The sequence below is a fragment of the Aythya marila genome (assembly GCF_965140915.1).
Source record: "Aythya marila genome assembly, chromosome: 1".
NCBI lineage: Eukaryota > Metazoa > Chordata > Aves > Anseriformes > Anatidae > Aythya > Aythya marila.
The window spans coordinates 7,572,683-7,596,288 of NC_139042.1; the positions used below are offsets into that span (position 1 = coordinate 7,572,683).

The following is a 23,606-nucleotide window of genomic DNA, read 5'->3' on the forward strand; positions in this document are numbered from 1 at the left end:
GGAAGGGAAGGGAAGGGAAGGGAAGGGAAGGGAAGGGAAGGGAAGGGAAGGGAAGGGAAGGGAAGGGAAGGGAAGGGAAGGGAAGGGAAGGGAAGGGAAGGGAAGGGAAGGGAAGGGAAGGGAAGGGAAGGGAAACTGCGGGCAAAGCACCTTCACCAGCCGGAGTAGGAGGCAGCGCCGGAGCTGCTGTTGGCATGGCAGCCCCTCACAGCACAAGCAGCCTCACTCGTTGCGCCCTCCTCCTTCTCCTCTTCCTCCCGCTTCTGCCCGCCGTTGCAGCGGTGTTGCCATGGGCACAGGGTTCGCGTTCCCGGCGGGCCGCAGGAAAATGGCGGGCCGGGAGCGGCGGCCATGGCGCCTCAGCGGCCCGGGGGAGGGCGGCGGCCCTGAGGGATTTTGGGCACCGAGGGATGGAGCCTCGGGGCTGGGGCGCTGTGAGGGGGCTGCAGCTGAAGGGGGAGGTGTGGGACTGCCTGAGGAGGCAGCAGCGTGGAGTAATTGATGTTGGGCTGCAGGTGTATGTTCCGTCTGTAAAGGACGGTTCCTCTGTGAGACCTGGGATAAAGCTGCCTGGGGATCGCTGGGCAGGTTGGCAGGAAAAGGGTATCCCGAGCTATTTGTTGTTGGTTTTTGTTTGTTTCCAATGCCCTGGCTTACCACCTTTGTGGCATTCCCCAGGGAGAGGCACAAACCAATCACACCAATCACTATCATCACCCTCAAACTGTCATCCATGTATTAACCAAGAACTATTCAACCCGCTTGCACTCTATCTGTGGGATAATCTGACTAACCACAATTCTTGTGCTTGTAACCTCTCTGCACTAAGATGTTTCAGGGTACAAGTTTGTTTCTTTTTTTTCCTGCAGTTCAGAAGTCCTGCTCTTCAGCCCTGTTAGCCAGAAGTATCCGATACCCTGGAGGGAAACTGGGTTCCTTTGATGGGGCCAAAAAAGCACTCTGCATTTCAAGGCCCATTCCCAAATCAGATTTACAGGTGTGCACTGATAATTACATCTAAATAAAATCAATTTTGAGCTTAATTATTCTTGTTAGAAAGTTGCTGTAAATCCTCTTACTGCACAAGGATGTCTCAGCCTACCCCTTGAAACCTGAGTGAGAAGACTGGGAACATTGCAACTAACAGCACATTCACAGCTGATTTTCTACTTACAGCTGATTATTTCTACTTATATCACACACTAAGGCTGAATTCTTATCTTTTGAGTATCCACACCACAAGAGCAATACGCTAGGACTACTCTTTCACTTACTGTTTTGTGTCTTACTCCCAGCAGCTTTAAAAGTATGCACTCCCCACCCCACATAGCAGAGTGAATAAAACCTTAAATGCAGATGACATACTATCCCAAGACAAACATTGTATGAATCTTTATTTGCAATCCCACAACCATGCCAGCCACGCAAACCCATTACTGAAAGGAAGAGATTTACACAAATATATGCTTAATTTTATTTATTACATTTAAGAAATATTAACATCTCAGGATATCTGGTTTACCATCTAAGTCCAGTCATAAACAACAAAAAAAAAATGTTAACCATTTTTCAAATGAGCATTCTTACATTCGTTTCCCCCTGTAACGTAAAGAAAAGTTTGTTCAGCTGTATTAAATTCTTATGTGTGACTAACGGAAAAAAAAAATCATTAAAATGTCTCAGCTACCAGGCATCCTGGTTTGTTAATTGTTTGTTGGCACTTGTGTTCACAATCAAGCACTCTGGTTCCTTTGTTAAATTTTCCCCTTCTACCCAGAACTGTCTTTTTGGTTACTTTTTTATTTTTAATATCTGGATATGTAAGTTTGTTCAAATAAGTTTAAAAAGAAAAATATAGGGTTGTGTCTTGAGAAGTTCCTGCACCGCTTCCCTTGATAACCCACCTATGAGATAACTGAAGGAAGTTGCTTGCTTTCATTTTTCTGAATCTTATTCAGCAAGAGGTCTAAAACAGAGGTCTTTTTAATTCCATTTAAACTGAAAAAACTACAGAAACACTCTTCATTTGATGGTGTGCATAAACATTACACTCCATATATAGCAAAAATATCTTTTATTTATAATTTACATTTCTACAAGTGAAAATTGTACATTTTTACATATACAATTTCATTCCATTAAATTTTCACGCATCTACAGAACTTTCACACAATGACACCTGAAACTGTGCAGGCAGTAAGAAATACAAATACAAAAATGTATTTATTAACCAAACAGTAGCTAAGGCCCTGCCTCAGCTGAATGTTTTTATTTCATATAAAAAGTATTTGCCTTCCAGAGATAACACAGCAGCTTTTCTGTAAAAAAAAAACATACCTCAGTTTATTTAAACAGACTCATCAGGTTCTGTTTTAATATCTGTAGATGCAGGTGTGCTCTCTTCTGCACAGGCAGGAGGGGTGTCATCAGGTTCTTCTTTGACTTTAGGCGAGTCACAGGACTCTTGTGTTTCTTGTTTACCAATGTTCAACATAATATTTAGAGGACTTTCTACAGGATTCTTGCTGGGAGATGGTGTGCAATCAAATGATGATGTCTGCAAAATGAACGTTAATGTAGCATTAACACATCATTACAATAGCAGCCACTTTTAAATCCTTTTCCCTTTTAGTCTTTCCTAAAATGCAAACGTGTTGACAGTAAAGCACTCAAAATCCAAAATTCTACTTTGTCAAGATCCATATAAAGCAAATTCGCTGTTTAATAGCATTACTTTTTCACAATTATTTTGAAAATGTATCATTCACGTAGCAATGAAATGCTTAACACATTACCATACAATATTCCCATCTCTCCACAAATGAACTGTACTCCCATATCATTAAAAACTTAACACACACTAAACACACATTTCAAGTTCCTAAGATTATGCATGTTACTCAAATTCATGATGTGTTTTCAAATAATGGTTTTGCTTTAGTCATGTATGACACACAAGCTGTCATGATACATCACTATGAGAAATGTATCCTAGCAACTTCTGTATTATAAACTTGCCGTGCCCAGGACCCTTTGATTCTTTGTCTGGTCAAATGCAAGAAAGATGGATTTTGAAGACATCTGCTCCCTGTAAAGTCAGTGAACAAACTGAAAGCAAAATGCTTCAAAAATAAAAAGGGTTCACGTTCACTTACGTTTTGGTAGTCTTCATAACAAGATGGATGGTAAATCTGGAAAATAAAAGTTGTAAATTTAAATGCCTAAGAACAGAGTAGGTGCACAGGTCATGAACAGAACAGTGTCAATTATGGATCACACAATTCCTCTAGAACAACAACGTTACAAGTAGGCAAACTACGGTGTCAAATGTAACTAGGTAAAGATCTTTAGGAAACGATATCAGACAAAAAGCCTGTTAAGTATAGGAAATCCCATAACGTGGATAGCTGCATATAGAAAGAACTGAACAAAGGCCTACACCATATATAAAAACATTTGCACAATCACAGAATGCTTGAGGTTGGAAGGGACCTCTGGGTCCACCTGGTTCAACCCCTCTGGCAGAGAGGAAGGATCACCTTCATTGTTCTTTTAGCACAGCAGTATGAAGGAAGCAGAGCAAGCCTGTACTAACAGTACCAGGACTTCAAGCATTTCCAAAGATTGAGATATTTATGTACTTGGAAGTCAGGAAAACTACCAGGGAAATCCCTTCAGGAGAGACAGATCAATTTCCTGTCTCACTTTCTAACTACAAATCTTCAGCTGAGGTGTTTTTTTTGTTTGTTTTTAACTATGACGGGGTGGGGGGCGCAGCTTGTTTTTCATTTAAAATATCAACAAGTATCATGTCTATTAAAATCAGATTACCTTTTCATCTACTCGTATAGCATTCTTTAGGTGCCACTCTTCCTCTTCCTCGTCCCAATATTGTTCAAATTGCTCTTGGCAAATTTCACAGCTCTGAAAAGGTATTGAAATAACAGACATATGACATTATTAAAATAAAACGCATGAACTTCAGGAAATTGACAAGTAACAGCTAAATAACGCTCTTTTAAATTAAGATATCTATAGTGGACTAACAGATGATCTTTCCTCTACATTTTAAAAGTAACTTTAGAAAATATTAATAAAAATTGAGTACAGTTTGTAAATTTAGCAACAATCATCTGACCTTGAATGCTGTTATCATATGAGAAAGGCAAACTTTGCCCTTTCAACTAGAAACTCTCTGCAAAACACCTTAACAATCTAATGCTGTTTTACTCAGGTAAGACAATCCGGTACAGGGATTTAGGTAAAATAATCCAGTATGGAGATTTAATTTTATTATTTTTTTTATGGCATCATCTTCACTTTTCCCCATAACTCAACTTTTGAGTTTCACATTAGAGGGAGAACTCTTACACGAAGTATTAACACCTTTAATGCTTCTGTGTAAAATACATAAGTCAACTCTGATAACAAGCACAAGTACCTTTTAAAAATTAAAGCAAAGGTCTACATGACTCACTAGCTAGTTTCTTATAGGTTTACCATATAAAACATTTGTAGTTAATTACTTAACTATTTTGCCTACCTAAATACATATCTGTTGATTATTTTCAAGTCAGAAGATTCAGATAGTTCTTTGTCCTAACACCTAATGTCCTAATGCCTATCATCTAATGAAAAAGAATGTGTAAATGTAGCAAAAATCCAGTAAAAATCATTACTTAAATCACAAGGGATCATTTCCAACTCACTGAACTTACTCCCCCTATGGAAGCATTCAGTAAATTGACACGCTTTCCCCCATTTCAATTTCACTAAAAAGACTGCATGCCAATAGGCATGTAAGTTTTTGTACTACTGGTTATTAATGCTATCTGACACAAATGCAACATCTATGAAGTAGCTGCACACAGGTCCAACAGCAAGACTTCAGTCTACTTTATTGCCCATAGGGTAATGCAGGCAAGCTGAAACTTACTTCAACTGCTCCAGCTGGTCCAGCAGGGACACTCTGAAACTCTTTCTCTTTTGCAGCTTCTTGTGTCTTGAGCACAACTTCTTCATGAGCTTTTTCAAAAAATTGGCTTTTTGCACGTTCCTCTAGATCAGCTATTTCTTCAAATTCAATCCAATCCTAAGGAAAAGTTTTCATTCATACTCAGACACTTATATATAGCCAGAAATACTTTAAACAAATTTAAGGGAAAGAGAAATGACATCCCCAAAGTACCTTATTTAGAACATATTACTTCGTTGAAACTGAAATGCTTCTAACATGCAGCAGAGTGCATGTTTTCTAATAATGCCACACTACTCAGAAAACCTTTTACTTCTATTTCTATTCCATTCTCGGTGCAACCAAAGCAGTACCAACAGCTTCCAGCTGCTTATTGTTCATCATATAATTGCCTTTTGTGTTCTGACAGGCATTTATAAAAACTGCTTGAAATATCGAATACAACATTGTTTACCATAGGAAAAATCCTGTGAGAATGCAATTTCAACTGCAATCCTAAAGTACATACATAAAGTATAACACTGAATCCAACCTTTAATGTAGTAAGACACATGCTGCGTTACTTACTGTTAAACTGTAGTACCACCTTCTGTGAGTAATTTTTCTGCTAACATCTTTTTCTGTGCGGTTCTGGCGATAATGCCAATCTAAGTGATCGGCATAAACATCTGTCTGTGAAGTAGTGAATCTCATTCCACATGAGTAACACTGAATTCCAGTGTATAGTCGATTAATAACACTATCATAACGCCTACAAAAAGGGGAAAAAAATTTTAACATCTTTACGAAAAGAAACAGATAGGAACTTTATCAGGAAGTTGATTTGTAGGACTGCAGAAGCAGAAGAAAAGCATGAATCTAATATAAGGTTAGGGCATTGAACATAGTTAATTATTCCTGATTTTTGTAACAGTTAATTGAAAACATCTGAATAAATAATAGGCTTGTATGAACTATTCATAAGAAACGTGCTACTATTAGTAATGTCATGCCTACTAACTTCATCACCTAATAGGGCATAAAATGATAACACTAGCATTTGGCTCAGCTTTGCAAACTACCACAAAGGTAGCAAAGTTAGTAGTAACAAAGTAACACTGACTTCATTTTGTATCACAGCCTTGCTGCTTAAATGACAACATCTCCATTTGCATAAAGGGAAGTTTTCTGTCATTCATTTTCCCTCTTTTTCCTTCCTGAAGTTCTCCAAGACTAACAACATTCAAAAACTGCACATCCTTAGTCATGAAGTAACAATCAAAAATTGCAGGTCCTCTTAGTCAAAAAGTGGCATAACATCTTTTAAAAGCTCTCAACTGTCTTGGATTCCACTATTTAGATACTTCCATGCCATTATTCTTACTGCAGTGTAAGCTCATGCTACTATACGCACTGTCTGAGTTCTTCAACTGTAAAGTTTGTGAGGTCTGGGACATCTTGATCACTCTGGTCATCATCCTCCTCTTCAGCAGCTGGCTGGGCTGATGTTTCATTCACTTCTAGAAAGAATAAAGGCAAGTTCATCAAAATTTCAGTACGTTATCAGAAAGAAGTAAGGTGCTGATGAACCTTATTTTTGTTTTACTCAAAAATTAAAAAATATGATTAATAAATATGATATGAATTAATATTATTAATAAATAATAGCTGAGTCAGTCTCATATTGTAACATTAAAAAACACACAATACAGTACACTACTCATCATTTCAATTTAGGAAAACTGTATTTCAGCTAAGTTTTCAGCATTAAATCTCAATATTCAGACGGAAGTATTTCAGAAATTGACAAGAATCATTGATTATAATCAAGAACGAGTTACTGAGGCAGGGCACCAAAACCACAATAGGCTGCTCTAAATAGCTTAAGCATACACATGAAGTAATACACATTTTAGAAAGTTAGTAATTCACATACACCAAATCCTTTCCCACAAAGCTCAGTTCAAAAAAAAAAAAAAAAACACAGATGCAAGAACTCAAAAGTTCTCACACTTAGCTTTACAATTCAGCTATGGATAGCCCAAGTAGTTAGAATATAATGGATCTACATACGTGCTGAAGTGGAATCAGTTTTTGACAGTTTGAGAATTCCTGTTGACAACAGTTTAGCAAACAATTCATTGACATCAAGCTGGCCAAGGTGGTTATCAGGATACGAATGTGGAAGGCCTCCTAGAGAAAAATATCAATATTCAAGGAGACTAAACGTTAACATCAAGAATTTACTTCAACTTCTATCAGCACATTTGACAACACATTTTTCCTTATGTCTTTTATTACTTCTTTTTTTTTTTTTTTACTTTTTTTTTTTAATCTTTTTTCTTTATCTACTTTTTACTTTTTTTTTTTTTTTTTTTTTTTTTTTTACTGTTTTTTATTTCAAACTATTTATCCACTGTTTGCTTCATATCTATTTTTGGACTTACTTCTTCCCTTTCAACAACTTCCTTTGTAATGTAAATTTTTTGAAGTGCTCTCTATGCTCACAGCCTTGTAAAGAGAATTCTACTGGATTCTGCTTGTTGAAACACAGTATTTTCTCATTTTATCCTTGAATATTTCACCAGGACCAATGTACTTCAATTATTTATGACTTGTTTCAAGATTTTTACTAACCAATTCATACACTTCGGAAGTTTATACAACCTGACAATTTATACAACCTGTCAAATGCAAGCCAGACCTACAAACTGGTACCTTTCTGCCATCAGAAAAGCAGACCAAAACTTTGTTTTGCTTTGTTTTAGCACAACTACATACTAAAGCCATACGGTTAATGAAAAACTAATGAAAGCCTTCACAGTTTGAAGGAAACCCCTAACGAGATTAAAGTACTCCAGAAACAACATCTACTGCCACCTCACTGGGATCTCCCTTAGTCCACACAGACCCAGTACACCACCACAAACCAGAAAGCTAATTTTGTGTGTCCACTAGCAAACAGAACAGTCCGAAAGAAACAAAAAGCAGTTAACTGTTTGGTACCTGCAGGGTTCTGAACAAAGCTTCCAGGATTTGGCAAATACTGCTGACCTTGGCCATACGGTCCTGGCTGAGCAGACATGAGCGAAACCTGTAAAAGTAAACATTTAAGCACTCTTTGAATTGCATTTTTTTTTTCCAAAATAAGGGTAATTTCTACAAATTTCTCAATAATGTTATAAATATTAAAATCCTTCCATTAGTGAACTATGTCAATTCAGTATTGAAGGGTCCACAAATGGCTAAGTAACCTTTCCATTGTTTTCATTTCCTGTCAGAAAAAAAAAAAAATCAAAAAGCATATTTACTTTGCCTAACATTTAAACGAAAAAAAAAAAAACTTTTCTTCTTTCTGCTTATCCAATAAGCCTTTAAACACATTTTTCCAAGCACAATAATTCAAGTTGATCCTTTTCACAAAAACAGAGCTCATCAGAAAAGTTAAACTGGTAAACATCCATCAATAAAGGTCACTATTATTTTTTCTATAACTGAAATAGTATTTACTGTATGAAATGCATTCTGAAGGTTGCAGCAACCCAGCTGCAGCAAACCACATGCACAAAAATAATTTTAGAGTGAGATTGTATTTTTTTTCTGAAATTGCTTTCTGGATTTACTAAAAAAGGTTTACATTGATTAAAATTTGATCCTGTTTGAGGTTAGACGGACATGTTACCTGCTGTTAACTCTCTGTGTTCAGTTATACCCCAAATGAAAAACACCCTCTAAAATCTGCAGTCTACTGGAAGAAATGTTATCATTTTGATTGATGTACGGTTATTTTCTCCTTTTGAAGAAAGCATTTCTAACTGGCAGTAGGAAAGACAACTAAACTCCAAGCATGCTGATGCCAAGATTGTTTTTCAAAAACTGTATTTAACAATGTCTGCATCTTTCTCAGTTCCCCCAAATTATGGGTGTCTGTTACTACTGGCTTGTCACCTGCACTATAATCTCCAAAAAGACAGTAAGATTATTTCTGGTCCATCCTAATTCTACACCTCTTTAGAAAAATTAATTATTTATATTCACTTGTATCATCAGTCATGATTTATAGCGCTCACCCTGTTCAAGTTTAATGAAAATGCCAGACTTCCAATTACCTAGATTTGTTTTCAAACTAAAAATGCTAATTTCATTTATATTCTCACCTACAAAATGATTAGATCTGTTAATTTAAAAAAAATCTTAAAATAACAGTGCATGCCCTTCTTGACTCATCCAGATACTACATAAGGATGACATTTTAAGTCTGAAACTGTCTCCCAGTGTGCCAGCTCTTCAAAAAAAATTATGTTTTTAGAGAAAGAAAAGCTACTAATTATCTACACATAAATACTTCTGCAAGCAAACTATTTACAACAATAATTCTTACCTGATTACTTCCCACTGCCATACTATTGAAGCCTCCATATTGAGGACCCTGAAGATTTTTTTCGTCAAAATAATGTCCAGATGCTCTCAATGAGAAATTCTGTGCTCCTGGGCCAGCTGGCCCATTGAAATTTGGTCCTGGCGAACCATCAAATATGTCAGGCCTCTGGAACTGCATCCCATGAGATGGTCCATTGTAGCCCTGGCTGGGATGATCAACGAACGGACCGCCTTGTCCGTATGGCGACATTTCTAATCTTGAGGCAGGATGGTTAGCTACATTTTCGAACCGTGCACCTTGAAGGCCAAGGGGCAGGTCAAACCTTGAGGCTGGCTGGTGAGGACCATCAAATCTTTGAGGTATGGCTGTATCAAATCGTGCCTGTCCCTGCTGGCCAGGTGCCCTTTCAAATCTTGGGCCAGGCTGTCCATGAATTCCGTCAAATCTTTGCAAAAGAGACAGCTGTCCAGGCTGACCATCAAATCCAGCATGACAGCCATCAAATCTTGGACCCGTCCGTCCCAGAGGACCATCAAATCTAAGTCCACCAGCTCCCTGGTGTACTGGTCCGTCAATCAACCTAGGACCTACACCTGGAGGTCCATGTGGCCCCTCAAACCTGAGCCCACCTCCTGATGGTCCATGTGGCCCCATAGGCTGCCCATGTGGCCCCTCAAATCTGAGGCCACCTCCAGGTTGACCATGGGGCCCCAAGGGCTGTAAATGTGGCCCCTCAAACCTGAGACCACCCCCTGGTTGACCATGAGGCCCCAAGGGCTGACCATGGGGTCCCTCAAACCTGAGACCACCCCCTGGTTGACCTCGAGGCCCCAGAGGTTGACCATGGGGTCCCTCAAACCTGAGACCACCTGAAGGCTGACCACGGGGTCCGTCAAACCTGAGACCAACTCCAGGTCCTTCAAATCTAGGACCACCTACAGGCTGGCCCGCAGGACCCTCAAAGCGCAAAGGCCCAAGAGGTCCCTCAAACCTCAGTGGACCTCCTCCTCCAACCTGTCCTGGGGGTCCTTCAAATCTGAGAGCTCCTGCCAGCTGCCCTGGTGGCCCCTCAAATCTCAGGGCTCCTGATCCCCCTGCCCCCGCCAGTGGTCCATCGAACTGTGATGCACCTGCTCCGACCAACGGCCCCTCAAATCTCAGAGCAGCCTGTCCAGGTGGCCCATCAATTCGAGAAGTTGAACCAGCAGCAGGACCATCACCAAAAGGACTTCCTGGTCCATCTACCCCAACCCTTGCAGGAGGTTGTCTAGGTGAGCCATCAAATAGAGGTCTGTCTTCCATTAGTGCACTTATTCTCTGCTTGGCTTCAATGCCTCCAAATCTTGCTCCTGGACTTTCTGGAAATGGTGCTTTCTCCAGATCTTCATATCTAGCTCTTTTGAAACGCTCACTGAATGGCGATCTTGGTTCCTCTCGAACACCTTAAAAAAAAAAAAAAAAAAAAAAAAAGCAACATATAAACACCCACCAAAACGTTGATATTATTTAACGTCTGCAAAATAAGGCAAAAAAACATACCAGCTTGCCCGAGAAGCTGTCTTTCTTCACGATTATCAAATCTGCAAATTGCATCACCATCTATTTTCTGGAACTCCGGTGTGCCTTTTCCCTGTTGTCTGAGAGCATCTCTAAATTCCTCTGATTCTCCCCAGCTGTCATAAGGATCGAATGTTTTAGAACCTCTTGCTCCTTTAGTAGCATTTTGTTCCTCAAGTCTTCGTCGACTCTCAAGCGGTGAAAGGTTATCAGGAAAAGGTCTGTTAGTGCCACTTACAGGAGAATGCCTCCTAGATCTTTCTCCAAATGGCTCTTTTCTGTCAAACTGTACTCCACGCTTTGCTTTTGCTTGCTCACATTCTATTCCAGAAAGCAACGCATCAGGTAAATGATAATCCAAAATATCATCGGGATCCAACAGATCAAGCCTTGATAATGAATGCTGAACTTGGGTTCTTTTTAATTTAGCTTTGTGTTCGTAGTATGTTAATTCTGCATCAGATAGAAGAGGTTTCTTTTTCAAAACACATTTCTCCTCTGTAGGGCTATCCCACACATTACATCTGTGCTTCCCTTCCTGGTACTGGAACAGCTGTCGAATCTGATGAGCTACCATGAGGAATTCATCTTGAGTTATTTCACCAGATGCTAAGCGATCATTGGCCTGTAACATAAAGTTGAAGTTTAGATTTCTAAAAAGAAAAGCACAGCTACATCCAGGACTCTTCTATGAAGACAAGCTAATTAGCATTACCTTTTTAAGTAATTCTCTCTTGCTTGCAGATGTCAATTCTTTAGGAATTTGTAAATTGGCATCCACACTTAACCTGTGCTGCTGCTTTGGTGCTCGGGGTGATAAAATTCCTTTAGCAGCAGTCCAGTTTTCCCGGTGTCTTTGGTGAGGAGCTTTACCAAGTGCTTGGTGCTCTTCACTCTGCTGCGAGCTGAAAACGGGAACATATTTAAAATATAAATTATTTCGTTATTCAGGACATGCCTGTTACATCCCTATTAAAACTGATCATGACAAAACATCACAATCATCTTAGTAGGCATAATTTCTCTAACTACAAATAAGATAAGAAATTTCATTGACAATTTTTGACAACCTGAACATTTCCTCTTAAAATCTGACTACACTGAAGTCAGCAGTAGAATTTCCACTGACTTCAGACATAACCTGTTTAAAAGATGGTAACTTACTTTTTGTTTTCTTCCCAACCAGATTTCCACCTCTTGCCTGCTTTGGATCCCTGCCAGTTTTCTGCATTCTCCTTTGGATCGGGAGAAGCTTTTGTAGAATGCTGACTTGCTGTTTCTTGAGGCCTGTCTTCTTGGGCTTTTTTCACTCTCCGTGGATCTCGCACCTCTTGTTTCACGTTCCGCTTATTAGAATTTCTTTCATCTCTTGCTGCCTGTGTGGGTTCTTCAACATGAGACTGCTTAGGACCTATCTGACGTATCTTTCCGATTTTAGGAGTTGACGAAGTGGGAGATAAGCTTCTGAGTCTTCTTTTGGGTGATCTCCTCTCTCTTCTTTTTGGAGAATGTGTAGATGGTGACCGTGACTTAGGAGAGCGTGACCGTGACCGTTTTCTGTTACTTGATCTCCCTTGTTTTCCACCCTGTTTTTCTGATTCTTCTGTAGGTGTGTCTTGTTTCTGAACAACACCATTAACTACTTTATTTCTGCTGCCTACTGGTCTATGTTCACACGTCTTATGTTCCTCTTTTTCTTTTTTCTCTACATTTCTCCTCTTCTCTTTCACCTCATCCTCCTTGCCCTCTGGCTTTTCCTGAAGATGTCTTTTCAGTCTTGGATCCCGTTTACTGATTTCAGATACTTTTGTGCTTTCACTTTCCTGGTTTTTAGTATCTTTAGTACTGGGTAACTTGTTTTTCAAAGGAGATGGTGATTTAGATTTTGCTTCTGACTGATCAAGCTCTTTCTTCTGTATTTTTTCACCTGCTTTCAATTTCTCTTGCTTTGTGGAGTTTTGTTTTTCAGCCTGTGATGTTTTGCTTGCCTTGGTATCAGACTGACTGGTTGTGTTTGGTGGAAATTCTTTCCTATGAGATTGATCTTTAGCATGAGAAGAATGTTGAGCCATCCTATTAAGTCGAGGATCCCTATTTACTATTTTGATATCATGAAGTGGAGGACTTGGGGATGGTTTGATTTTTTCAGATTGCACAGAAGTCTGATGAGGTGGTTTAACTGTCATATGAGGTGTCTGTGACACATGTGGCTTGGAAGGTGCTGGAACTGAAGCTATAGTAGATGATCCTTGCTGAACGCTAAGAGAAACAGCCTGAAATAGGGGGGAAAAAAAAACAGCATTAACCTGCATGATACAACTCCTACCCAGAGACACTCATGTTCGGACTTGAAAACAAAACTATAAATAGAAAACACTTGTAAGGTAGTTATGTAAGATTCAGCCATTTAACTGAAAATGACCAATTAATTGCTAATCACAGGCATTAAAATATTGCAGTACCTTCAGAGAAGATCAAGTTACAATGCAAAATCAATGCAATGTCAATGCAGCAAAATACATAATCTAAGCACATGTTCTCATTACAGCATTAGTTTTTCTATATATTCGACATATTCATGACAACTAAACTGACAGATCTGATTTTTTTTCCCTAAACTTCTAAGATGTTTATTTTCTATCATTAACACTCATAACAAGTGGACTTTCTATTATGAATGTAAAAAAACACAACTTAACCACCACCTTCAGATGCTGGCATTAAACAAAACTGACCCAGTGAGGAAACTGCCTTTGTATTGCTAACGATCAGAATTCCTTGTTCTATAAAGAAATGCTACTCTTTTTAAAGCAAATATATTTGAAAAAGTCTGTCTTGTGGTGAATCACAGGAAGAGGTGCAAAACTAGGATCACATGCACACGTTATTTTGGGGAGAAGTTAGTAACAGAACACAAAAGCTTCTTTTAAACCTGTTTTGAGTGCAATTCTTACAATTTGTAGGTAACAAATACTGGTCTAGAACACCAGAACAAGTTGCATTGCTCTAGTCCTACAAGAGCTACACTTTTCTAACATAATTTACTGCAGTTACCTGTATAGCTAAGGTGCTATCCAAAAGTGAGACCCAAGTATGGGCATTTCATCAACTACCCTACTCACCAACTGTGCTTTAGTCTGTTCCAGCTCCAGCTCTAATTTTTTTTGCTGAAGTTCTAACAACTGTTTTTGCTTTGCAAGCAATTGCTGCCTTATCAGTTGCTCTTGTGTCAAATTCTTCTGTATTTCAGGAACAGCTGGAGGAGTAGAGGCACCAGAAGTGACAGCAGAGGTAGGTGCAGTAGATTCCTCTGGCTAAAAACAAACATAAGAAAAAAGTTACACATAAAATCTTAATGGAATCAGCTAACTATCTCCTCTGTTATTGTGACCCAACACTGGGACTTTGTGTATTGCATTTCTAATGCAAAATATAAAACATTTTAAGAACTTTTGCTCCGTGAGAAATTCCCCAGTGTGACAAGTTTAAATATGCTATTTAGTATATCAATGTTCAGAAATCTAGGATTCAGTTTTGAAATACAAAAAAACCCAAACCCATCAAATATTCTTAGTTAAGAAATTGCTCTTACCTGTCTACAAAGATCAGATGCTTCATTCTTAATATACTAAATTGTCAAAAAACAGCATACAAACAATGAAAACTACATATATTACCATCTGCTCATACAGTAGGAATAAAAACTTACCGATTTATTTAAAAACTTAGGATTCACATGGATGCTAGAAGTATTCACATTTGGGGGCAGAGGTTTAATTGGCCAAGCAGGATCTAATGAGTTGACTCTGACATCAAGGGCATATAGTTTCTTCAAAGGAAAAATATCATCCCATGTGGAGCGTAATTTAAATAAACTTTTCCTAGTATTTTCATCCACCTAAAACAATAAAACAATTCTATGGCTTGTTAAGTTAATATAAAACAACTTCTAAAACTTTTCTGTAGAACTTAAGGCTTCATTTGTTTAATATTCTTATCAGTTTTATCATTTTAACACCATGAACTGGCTATACAGAACTTATAACCAAAGCAGACTTTTACATCTACACCAACAGAATCGGTAACAAACTCAGATGTGGCATTGTCATTTCAAGGCCATTTGAAAGTTTTATTGCGTATTACCATTTCTCTGAGAATTTTCTTTCAACTTTTCCATTACCAAAATTCTCACTTTACTTGGCCAATTTCTGTGAAAAAGAAAATACAGTAACAAAAATATCGAAAGGCAGCAGCCTCTGAGATGATACATTATTCAAGTGTTTGTGCTGAATGGCATAGATCAATGGCAAACAAGTCAGAGAACAATGAATTTTCTGAACAGAAAAGGTGTTTTGTTCAGCTGTTTAATCACTGAAGGTTTTTGTTTTTTTCCCTAACAATTCTAACAAAATGTATATTAGCTAAAATGAACTCAACTACATTTCAGGTCTAATTTTGCAGTAGAACTATCTGAGCCACAAATCAAGCATATTTGCAGTACTGCCTCCCATTTTTTCCTCTCTTCACAATTACATTGAATCATCTCCTGACAGGTAAGTCAGAAATTTACATCAAAGCAAAATTCTGTTCATCTCATAACTCAAGTAGTTAATTTAAATAAATTTAAAACACTGGAAGACAAAAGCTGTCCTACAGTGAATATTCTAATTCAATCATGCAGTATTGACCGTGGAGACCCTTTGTTGCTGCAGTTGTGTGTTAACATTTTACAGCAAGACATACTGTCCAGAAGTTCAGAAAGTTCAGAGGTTCTTTGAAGAGGGAGGGTGGCAAGAACTTCAACAAAAATAATTCATACGTAGCTATAGGGAGTGGGAGGATGCATCTATACAATTTTCAATGAGTAGGTACGAAGTAGACCATGAAAGGTGCTGTAGTGACTGAGCAAGTTTCTGACTTCATTACGTGTTTAAAGATACCTTAGTGACCATTTACTGATAAAACAAATGCTTTTAACGTCAGTAACTAGAATTCCACCTTGTAATACCATCAATTAAGTTATCTGAAGTGACTGCCACTTTACACAATTAATACAAATTCAATGGCTCTAGTTTGCTTAGTAGACAGTTACGCTACCAAACTCAGAAAATCAGTTATTATCCAGAGCTTCAACTGCAAGAAATTCAAATGCAACTCAGTGAAGAACACAACCTAATACTGGAAAAACAAGTGAATGTCTACCTAGCTACACTACACACAGGAGTTTAAATTTTCTGTGGTCATTATTAAAATCTATTCCTTATTTAGCCATACATTATACATGTGAAAACCATATAGAAAACATACTAGGATCACAGATCCTCCCTGGTATGTAAAAATAAATATGCAAAGCTCCACTCATCTCATTCATATGAGACACTGCGTTCTTAGAGCATACAGCATACCACAGAAGTTAACCCTTCATTTCAGATCCAACATAAAGCCTTTCAAGTCCAATCTTTCAAAAAATGGACTTGGATTTGCCTTCCTCATTGAAGAATAAGCACAATTACTTTTCTGTGGTTAAAAACTAAGAGAAAAAAAATGTGGCAGTTTGAATTAAATTAGAATGTATTTGTAATGTAACAGCAATACACTCTTAGGGCCTTCTCCCCCCCATATATATATTTAATATTTAAATCACAGACCACCAAAAGAGTAGCAGGTATGATATTCTCCATAGTTCACACACTCATTTTGTACATCAAAAATTATGTACATCAGACAAATCTAACTACAGGAGCAGGAAGAGAGCTCTGAGAAATCTCTATGAAACTGATTCTCAGTATACTCCTGACATAAAGGCTATTTACTATCTTAAAAAAAAAAAAAATCAATAATTCATAATTAATTGCTCTGTACATTACAAAAAGTCCATCCAGGTAACAGTAACCAAAACAAATCAGAAAAATCTTGCCTGGATAGAAAAATTACAGAAGTTTAGGAACCAAATTAAGTAAGACTTTATATTTTTGGCTAACTTAACTTACAACAGAAATACCCATCCACATTATAGATACATACTGAGATTAATAAAAACCGATTAATTCTTATGGTTTACCACCCAAGAAAACCCAAAACTGAAAGCAGGTATTTATTTTACCAGGAACAATTTTGCTTAGAACACAGAACTTTTCTGAAAGCGTATATACCTTTTCAAATACACAAATAAATGTTGCAACTAGGTTTTTAGTAAATGCAGTAAGATACTCTCTTCCCACATTCTTGACAATGGAATCCATAAGGTACATAACAGGGAGCTTCTCTGATGCAGGAGCCTGGAGTAATAAGAAGAAACTGAGAAGTTTAGTACAACAAAACATATTTTAAGCTATTTAAATAAAGGGATTACCAATCCCAGAAATACAGACCTCTCATTTTGGTTGCCACTATAAACACCAAGGGATTTGCTTGGGATTTTTTTTTTTTTTTATATACAAAAACTTAATTTGGAAAATCAATACTCAGTTCAAAGTACAATGCAGTGGGTGTATCACAGGAAAAAAAAAAAAAAAAAAGGAACACCTTAGGTTATTCTGTTTGTCTCAAAGCTTTGGAGAAAAAAAAAAAAAAGGGAAAAAAGAAAAAAAGAAGCCCAAGAGACAGTATTACCGCTAGTGTACTGAGTGTAACCTTTCAAAACCCACTTGAGAAGTAATTTTAAGTTAGCAGGAAACCATTGTTAGAACTTCAAGGAACTTCTAAAAATTGTTTATAATTCGGACCTCCTGAATGCTTGCTTTTTGGGATTTCACAGAACACAAGTCAGACTTCTGGCAAACAGCCCAAATTAGTGAACTTCTGCAGCCGTAGATTATATGTTGAGTATCACAGTCTTTTTATATACTACACGTAGAATAGGTCGCAACTATTGTATTGTAATCCAAACGAATGGAGCAAGGAGTCCCATTCTTTCTTGGCACTTGTCGATAGCAACAGTCAGGTTTTCAGTTAGATGTGCAGTAAGAACAAAGTTCTAAATCCAGACAGAACTCAATCATCAAGTCGACCCGGTAAAGACACAGAGAAGCTCAGGAACTGCAACCACGATTTTCACAGACGGGAGTCTTCATATTCTGGACACATCTTTGCTACAAGAGGCAGCTTGGTTTGTTTTTTTGTTTGTTTTTAAATCCACATTCAAAACTTGTAGCAAGTTTGTGTGTTAGAAGTGTGGTGACACTGGACTGCTACAGCAACTTCTAATGTACACCAAGCACTACTGGCCCAAATCAAGGTGTTTTTAATGCCCACCATGGGCTTTCACAAGCAGAAGGCACAAAGTTCCAGAAAGCACCAGCAAGTACACAGACTTGTTGAAGAGGACAACGTGAAAGACAACACCACAAGCTGCGTGTTGACCGCGATCCCCTTAGAGGAGCATCCACTCCAACTTTTAAGTCCCATTCACCATCCAGTAAACTCAGGATAAAACCAGAATAACTTCACCACTCATTTTAAACAGGACAGGCTACCCTGTTAATGCCCGACTTCACAGCCCCATTGTCCAGACAAGTGTGTGAAGTGCTCTTGCTTTACAATTCTTCCTTCCCCGTTAAGGTGGTTCACAGAAGGGCAACAGTACTTTTATAGGGGTAAATCACATTGTTTCCTCACCACTACGTGTATTAATTTACCATGGCCTAAAACTTACATTGGAAAGGTTGGTTTCTTGTTAACTGGGGGGGAATCACTGCCTCTGAGCATACTGAAAAACGTAATAGGCAGGTGGCATTTTTTGGACGTGGAAAAAAAAGTGCAGTTAAGCTACCTAAAATTAATTGTGGTACATAAAAATATTTTACACCACTTGTATTACCTGAGAGCTGAGCATACTGACTTAATACTGAGCTGTAAACAAGCTACTATGCAAGTGGTTAGAATAAGGGCACCTCTCTAGCCTCAACGCTCCAACCCTGGCTGTAAAACTATTAATATTAAAATGGCTGTGAAATACTGGTTTCTTCTTTAATGCAGCCTACACAATGGCACATTAAAAACACTAAGTTCTGAATGCTTTCCTTTATTAAAAAAAAAAAAAAAAAAAAAAAGACTGCAGAGTTTCTGACTTTCAAAGTCAGCTTTTAGGGAAACAAAGAGCTGTCTCAGCAGCACCAATGCCCAAGAGCTACTGGCATAGCACACTATATTCTTCCATTTCACCAGCGCATGGAAGTAGCTCACTACCCTCCACTAAGTTTAGAGTTTGAGACGCTGGGGCATTCACTTAGTAGCAAAGGCCCCGTAGCAAGTTGAACTGTCACCTTCATTACCCATCAGACTGTTTAACAGCAAACATACAGGGAAACACTGTAATCTAGTAAGGACGCCTACTTCAAAATATGACACAGAATCACAAGTTCAGCAGGGTCTCCTGCTTCAAAGATATGCTACTCAGGTGTTACATTTTAAGAACCAGGACTTAAATATTTAAGCCTTCACTTCTGGAAATGTTTATTATGTCAAGCTATCTAGCACACATTCCAATAACCACACAAGGGAGTCCCAGATTTGAATGTATTTTGTTTTTAGGCGATCTACACAGCCATCCCCTAGCAAGAAAGAGACCCACATGACGCTAACCAAAAGGCAGGGAGGCTCCACATAACCACCAGAACACAGAAGAATGCTAACTCTGTGTTTCTCAGCTTGATATTAAAAACTTCATCACATAATTCACACTGTTCTTTCAAAAAATGTATGAAAGCTATTGTTGGAAATGTGTGGCTTTTTTTTATTATTAGTTTCCTCAAAGGTTTCAACCTTTAAAAAAATTGTATCTGGTAACTGAACCCCAAAAGTCACAAACTTGTGAAAAAATTTGTTTAAAAAATAACCTTGTATACAAAATGGGTCTTGGAAACAAATTCTGCACTATACAATGGTAAATAAAAAGACAAATACATATTTCACACTTTTTATTTACAAATTTTATAATACCAGTCACACATTTCAGAACCATTTATTAAATTGTAAAGCAGACCACTCAAGTTTTACACTAAACAAACTGTCTCCAGGCAACACTTTTTAAAAGTGGCTTAGTAAAGGAGATCACTTTCCCAAAAACAACTAAGAACTTGCCTTGAATAAACCACAGTCACAAACAGTAACTAGGCAAAACTAACCAGTGATACAGGATTTAAGACATCTTTAAAAACACACTTCAGGGCAGGCTCTAAATCACCCAGAAATGAAGAAATTTGACAGCATTGATATTATCACAAGTTATGTTATATACATCCACTGCCCTTTAGGAGATATAATGGTGAGATCTATTAGATTGAGGTCACCTCCCCAAGGAATGGCAAAACTTGGCCACTGGCAGCATTTAAAACTAGACTGGAAGAGGTCTGTGGAACACTAAAGAGCCATCCTGCATTGATAGAAAGATAGATTAAATAAGGTAAGAGATCCTTCCCTCCCCATCATTATATAGTACAATTCTCACCATTATAAACCATGATTTAAAGCCAAAATGAAAAAAAGCCTACGAACACCTGGTATCAGAGGGAGCAAGGGACACAACGGGGGAGGGGTGACTGGCAGGAATCAGGGCGGACTGAAAGAAGAATGCTTTTCTTATAAAAAGGTCCTGGTAAAAAGGTGCGGCAAACCCCCATCCATGTGCTGTGGCTGACGGATGTCAGCAACTGCCTGGGCTGGGCTCAGAGGGAGCCTCCTCTTTCCCTTCTTTTTATATCATGTGCCTTTCAGACGCCATGTTAGGATCCTACAGGCTGCTGCAGTTTCTACAGTCAGGGAGAATTACTTCTTCCCCATCCTCGACCGATAAACTTCTCTAGCCATGATGAATGAGATCCACACACAACACTAGCTTTTACTCTGGGCACAGATCACCTGAAATCCAAACAGGTCATCCCAAGCCCACGTAATTTTCTCTAAGTTTCTCTAAGCAGGCAGAGCAAAACAACCCCCATCACCACCACGCACACGCTTCTCTACCCGGAGCAGATGATCACCTTTCACCCACAAACTTTTCTGACAGATAAGTGTCATGTACCCCCCACACCCCCCCCCCCGTTAATATCCCATAGGGACCACACTGGGAAAATAACCTTATCTTCTGAACTATAATATACTTAAAAGTATTTTATACTTAAAATGATGCTTAAAGCGATACTTAATGGTTAAATTTAGTCCTTCTAAAGCAGACAACTCCCGTGCTACAAACTCCATCTTATTTCCGTTCCTTCGAACTACCCAGAAAATAAAAAAAAAAAACAACTCCACAATATCTCCCGTCCAGGCCCTCCCTACTAATCACGGTACTCATCTAAGGGTAGAAAATCGCTTAAATGCAAGGATTGGGGACTACACCACCAGCTTCCAGACACTCAACGCTGGCTCCGGGGAAGGGGGAAACCCATCGAGGAGGGCGAGGTGCTGCTGCCCAGTCACTGCCGGGCCGCCATGTTGTGCTGCCTGCTATTTATTTCCACGGGGTTCCTCCGCTCGCCAGCCATGCTTTGCCCTCTTTATTTTTCTTTTTTTTTTTTCCTCCCCACCCAGCGCCTTTTAGTGGGGGCAAGTCCCAAACCCTCCCCCCCGCTACCGACACCCCTCCTCTGCGGCTGGGTGCTGGGGGGGCCCTTCCCCTCCCTCGAGTCCCCTGCTCCCTATGGTTTTTCTTTGGAGTGGATTGGGTTTGGGGGGAAGCAGCAGCAGCCTTATTATTGAAGCCCCGCGGTGTTTAGGACGAGCTCCCGTGCTCCCTGACCCCGCCTGAGCTCCGCTCCCCTCCGCCCCCTGCTCCCCTCGCAGCGACCCCGAGGTCCTGATCTTCTCCCTAGTAATAAATAATAAAAAAAACTCCAGGCTTCCTGTTTTCCGGGAAAGCCGTGCCCTCGCTGCTCACCCCTACCTAGTAGCCCACCCCTCTCCCTGTTTGCCTGCGAGCCCTCAGCCCAACCGCCCCCACCCTTCCACCAGCCTTCCTCGGCCCCTCCTCCTCCCCCTCTCCTGCCCTAATTCCCCTCCTCCAGGCCCTCATCTCCCCCCTTTCCTCCTCCTCCGGGTCAGCTTCACCCCTCCACCCCTCCTCGGGCCATCTCCCCCACGCCCTTCTCCTCCTTCCCCCCCCCTCCCCCTCCCCGGAGGCCGCCCCTATCCCTCAGCCCCCGGGCCGGCTTATCCCCCCAGCAGTATAGGTAGGAGTAGGAGTCGGTGGAATATAAAAACCTTGGCGATTTGCGCCTCGATCAGGGAGACGATGTCCTTGGCGAAGGGCACGTTCTCCTCGGCCAGGATGGTCAGCATGTTGATGTGCGGCTTGCTGTTGAACGTCAGGTCCTCCAGCGACGACTGGTAATCGCGACACGCGTCCTCCCGGGCCTCGCTGCTACCAGCGCTGCCCTCCGGGGCCGACATGTTCCTCCGACCGGGGCGCCCCGACCCCCACCGACCGACAGACAGCCCCCTCCCCGCGAGATCTCCCCCCCCTTTTTTTTTTTTTTCTCTCTCTCTTTTTTTTTTTTTTATGCTGCCGCCGCCTCCGCCGCCGAGCGATGCCGCCCCCCCCGCCGCTGCCGCTGGGCTTCCTCTACCGCATCCTTCGGGCCGCGGCTCCCTCCCGCCGCCGCCGGCGCTGCTTGAGGTGCTGGTGCCGGTGCCGGTGCCGCGGGTGCCGCCGCGCCTCCGCTCGGCCGGCCGCCGGCTCCGTTCCCGGGCGCTCACAAAATGGCGGCGGCGGCTACGGCCCGCGGACCTCTTCCTCCAACCGTTGCGTCATGTGAAATTGCGCTGAGGGGAAAGGGGCCGGCGGCTTGGAAAGCCCCTTTTGTTCCCTCGCCGCCTCCCGATTGGCTGGCGGGCCCCCGGCTCGGGCGGGGATTGGCCCGCCCGATAGAACGCCCGCCTTCGGGCGGTTGGGAACGCCCTTTCTCTCCGCTGATTGGTTGATGCGCTCAAGGCCCGCGCTCGCCCCCTGAAGGGCGGCTCGCGATTGGCCGCGCTTCCCTACCCCCTTCGCTCACGGCTCCCTCGGCCCTCTCCTCCCGCCTTCCCTTTCCGCCCCTCGCTCCGATTGGGCCCCCGCGCTCGGTCCCGCCTTTTCCTCCCGGCCCTCGATGATGATTTGCGCTCCCGGCGAGGCCCCACCCGCGCCGCGCTCTCTATTGGCTCATGGTTGCCATAGCAACGCGGCCTACCCGCCACCACCCCTGCGGCCTAGGCCCCGGGGAGAGGCCGCGGCCTGGTGGCCCCCCAGGGTCCCGCTCAGCAACCGCCTTGTCCCCTAACGGGGAGCTTGTGGCGATGGAACCCAGGGGATTTGTGCGGCCCGGGAATTCCCTCATCAGGAAGGAGGGAGGCAGCCACCCCTGCTCCATCCCCAGTCCGCCTGCCTTGTGCCTTTTTACCCCTAAAAAACAGGGATTTAGGTCATTGTCCCAGTCACCCCCCAAAAAACAGGGGTTTAGGTCCTTGTGCTAATCACACCTAAAAACCAGACAGGGTTTAGGTCAGAAATTAGGAGACGTTTCTTCTTAGTTTAGTTGTCCCACTCAAGGGGTCAAGGAGCAGTGTTTGGGGTTTGCAAACCCCAAGGTTTGGAGACAGCAAAACCTGCTCTTGTACCACGATATTTGCCCAAAGATGATAACGCTCAGTTCTTCATACGTTTAAGGTCCAGTTCTTCCTTCTCTTCACGTTACTTATTAACTGTGAGGAGCCGTCAGCAGGGCAAAGGAGGCCACG

At 40.8% G+C, this 23,606-nt stretch overlaps 2 protein-coding genes across 5 annotated transcripts in view; both read right to left on the reverse strand.

Annotated features, from left to right (window-relative positions):
- The window catches only part of ANKRD42 (ankyrin repeat domain 42), a gene marked incomplete at its 5' end in the record, with an annotated part of 29,711 nt that extends 27,252 nt beyond the window's left edge, over positions 1-2,459 (reverse strand). The window contains one exon of one of the 2 annotated variants that reach the window (XM_082773825.1): positions 2,338-2,459. The remainder of the gene's footprint in view (positions 1-2,337) is intronic. The other variant, XM_082773828.1, reaches the window with a different exon arrangement.
- On the reverse strand, positions 1,463-22,332 carry PCF11 (PCF11 cleavage and polyadenylation factor subunit). Of its 3 annotated transcripts, XM_082773793.1 has the most exons (17): positions 22,092-22,225; positions 17,618-17,983; positions 17,045-17,170; positions 14,602-14,790; positions 14,015-14,206; positions 12,057-13,165; positions 11,608-11,797; positions 10,875-11,517; positions 9,336-10,777; positions 7,961-8,048; positions 7,028-7,147; positions 6,369-6,474; positions 5,543-5,726; positions 4,937-5,092; positions 3,832-3,924; positions 3,156-3,191; positions 1,463-2,557 (listed from the first exon to the last, which is right to left on the reverse strand). In XM_082773793.1, exons 3-17 carry the CDS (start codon positions 17,141-17,143, stop codon positions 2,348-2,350), a joined length of 4,857 nt encoding a protein of 1,618 aa, XP_082629919.1. In that variant the 5' UTR covers positions 17,144-17,170; positions 17,618-17,983; positions 22,092-22,225; the 3' UTR covers positions 1,463-2,347. The 3 variants fall into 3 exon arrangements, with proteins under 3 accessions (XP_082629919.1, XP_082629918.1, XP_082629917.1); XM_082773792.1 differs by lacking the exon at positions 17,618-17,983 and having other exon boundaries at positions 6,369-6,471; positions 22,092-22,332; XM_082773791.1 differs by lacking the exon at positions 17,618-17,983 and having other exon boundaries at positions 22,092-22,332.
- Between the last annotated feature and the right edge of the window lie 1,274 nt (positions 22,333-23,606).

Excerpts from the sequence above, each read along its gene's own strand:
- PCF11 (XM_082773791.1), bottom strand. The coding sequence starts at position 22,280 with ATGTCGGCCCCGGAGGGCAGCGCTGGTAGCAGCGAGGCCCGGGAGGAC. Across the intron at positions 14,791-17,044 it reads TTATTTGTGTATTTGAAAAG|GTGGATGAAAATACTAGGAA; the intron begins GTATATACGCTT and ends TTATTGTTTTAG. Across the intron at positions 11,798-12,056 it reads GGTTGGGAAGAAAACAAAAA|CTCGCAGCAGAGTGAAGAGC; the intron begins GTAAGTTACCAT and ends TCCCGTTTTCAG.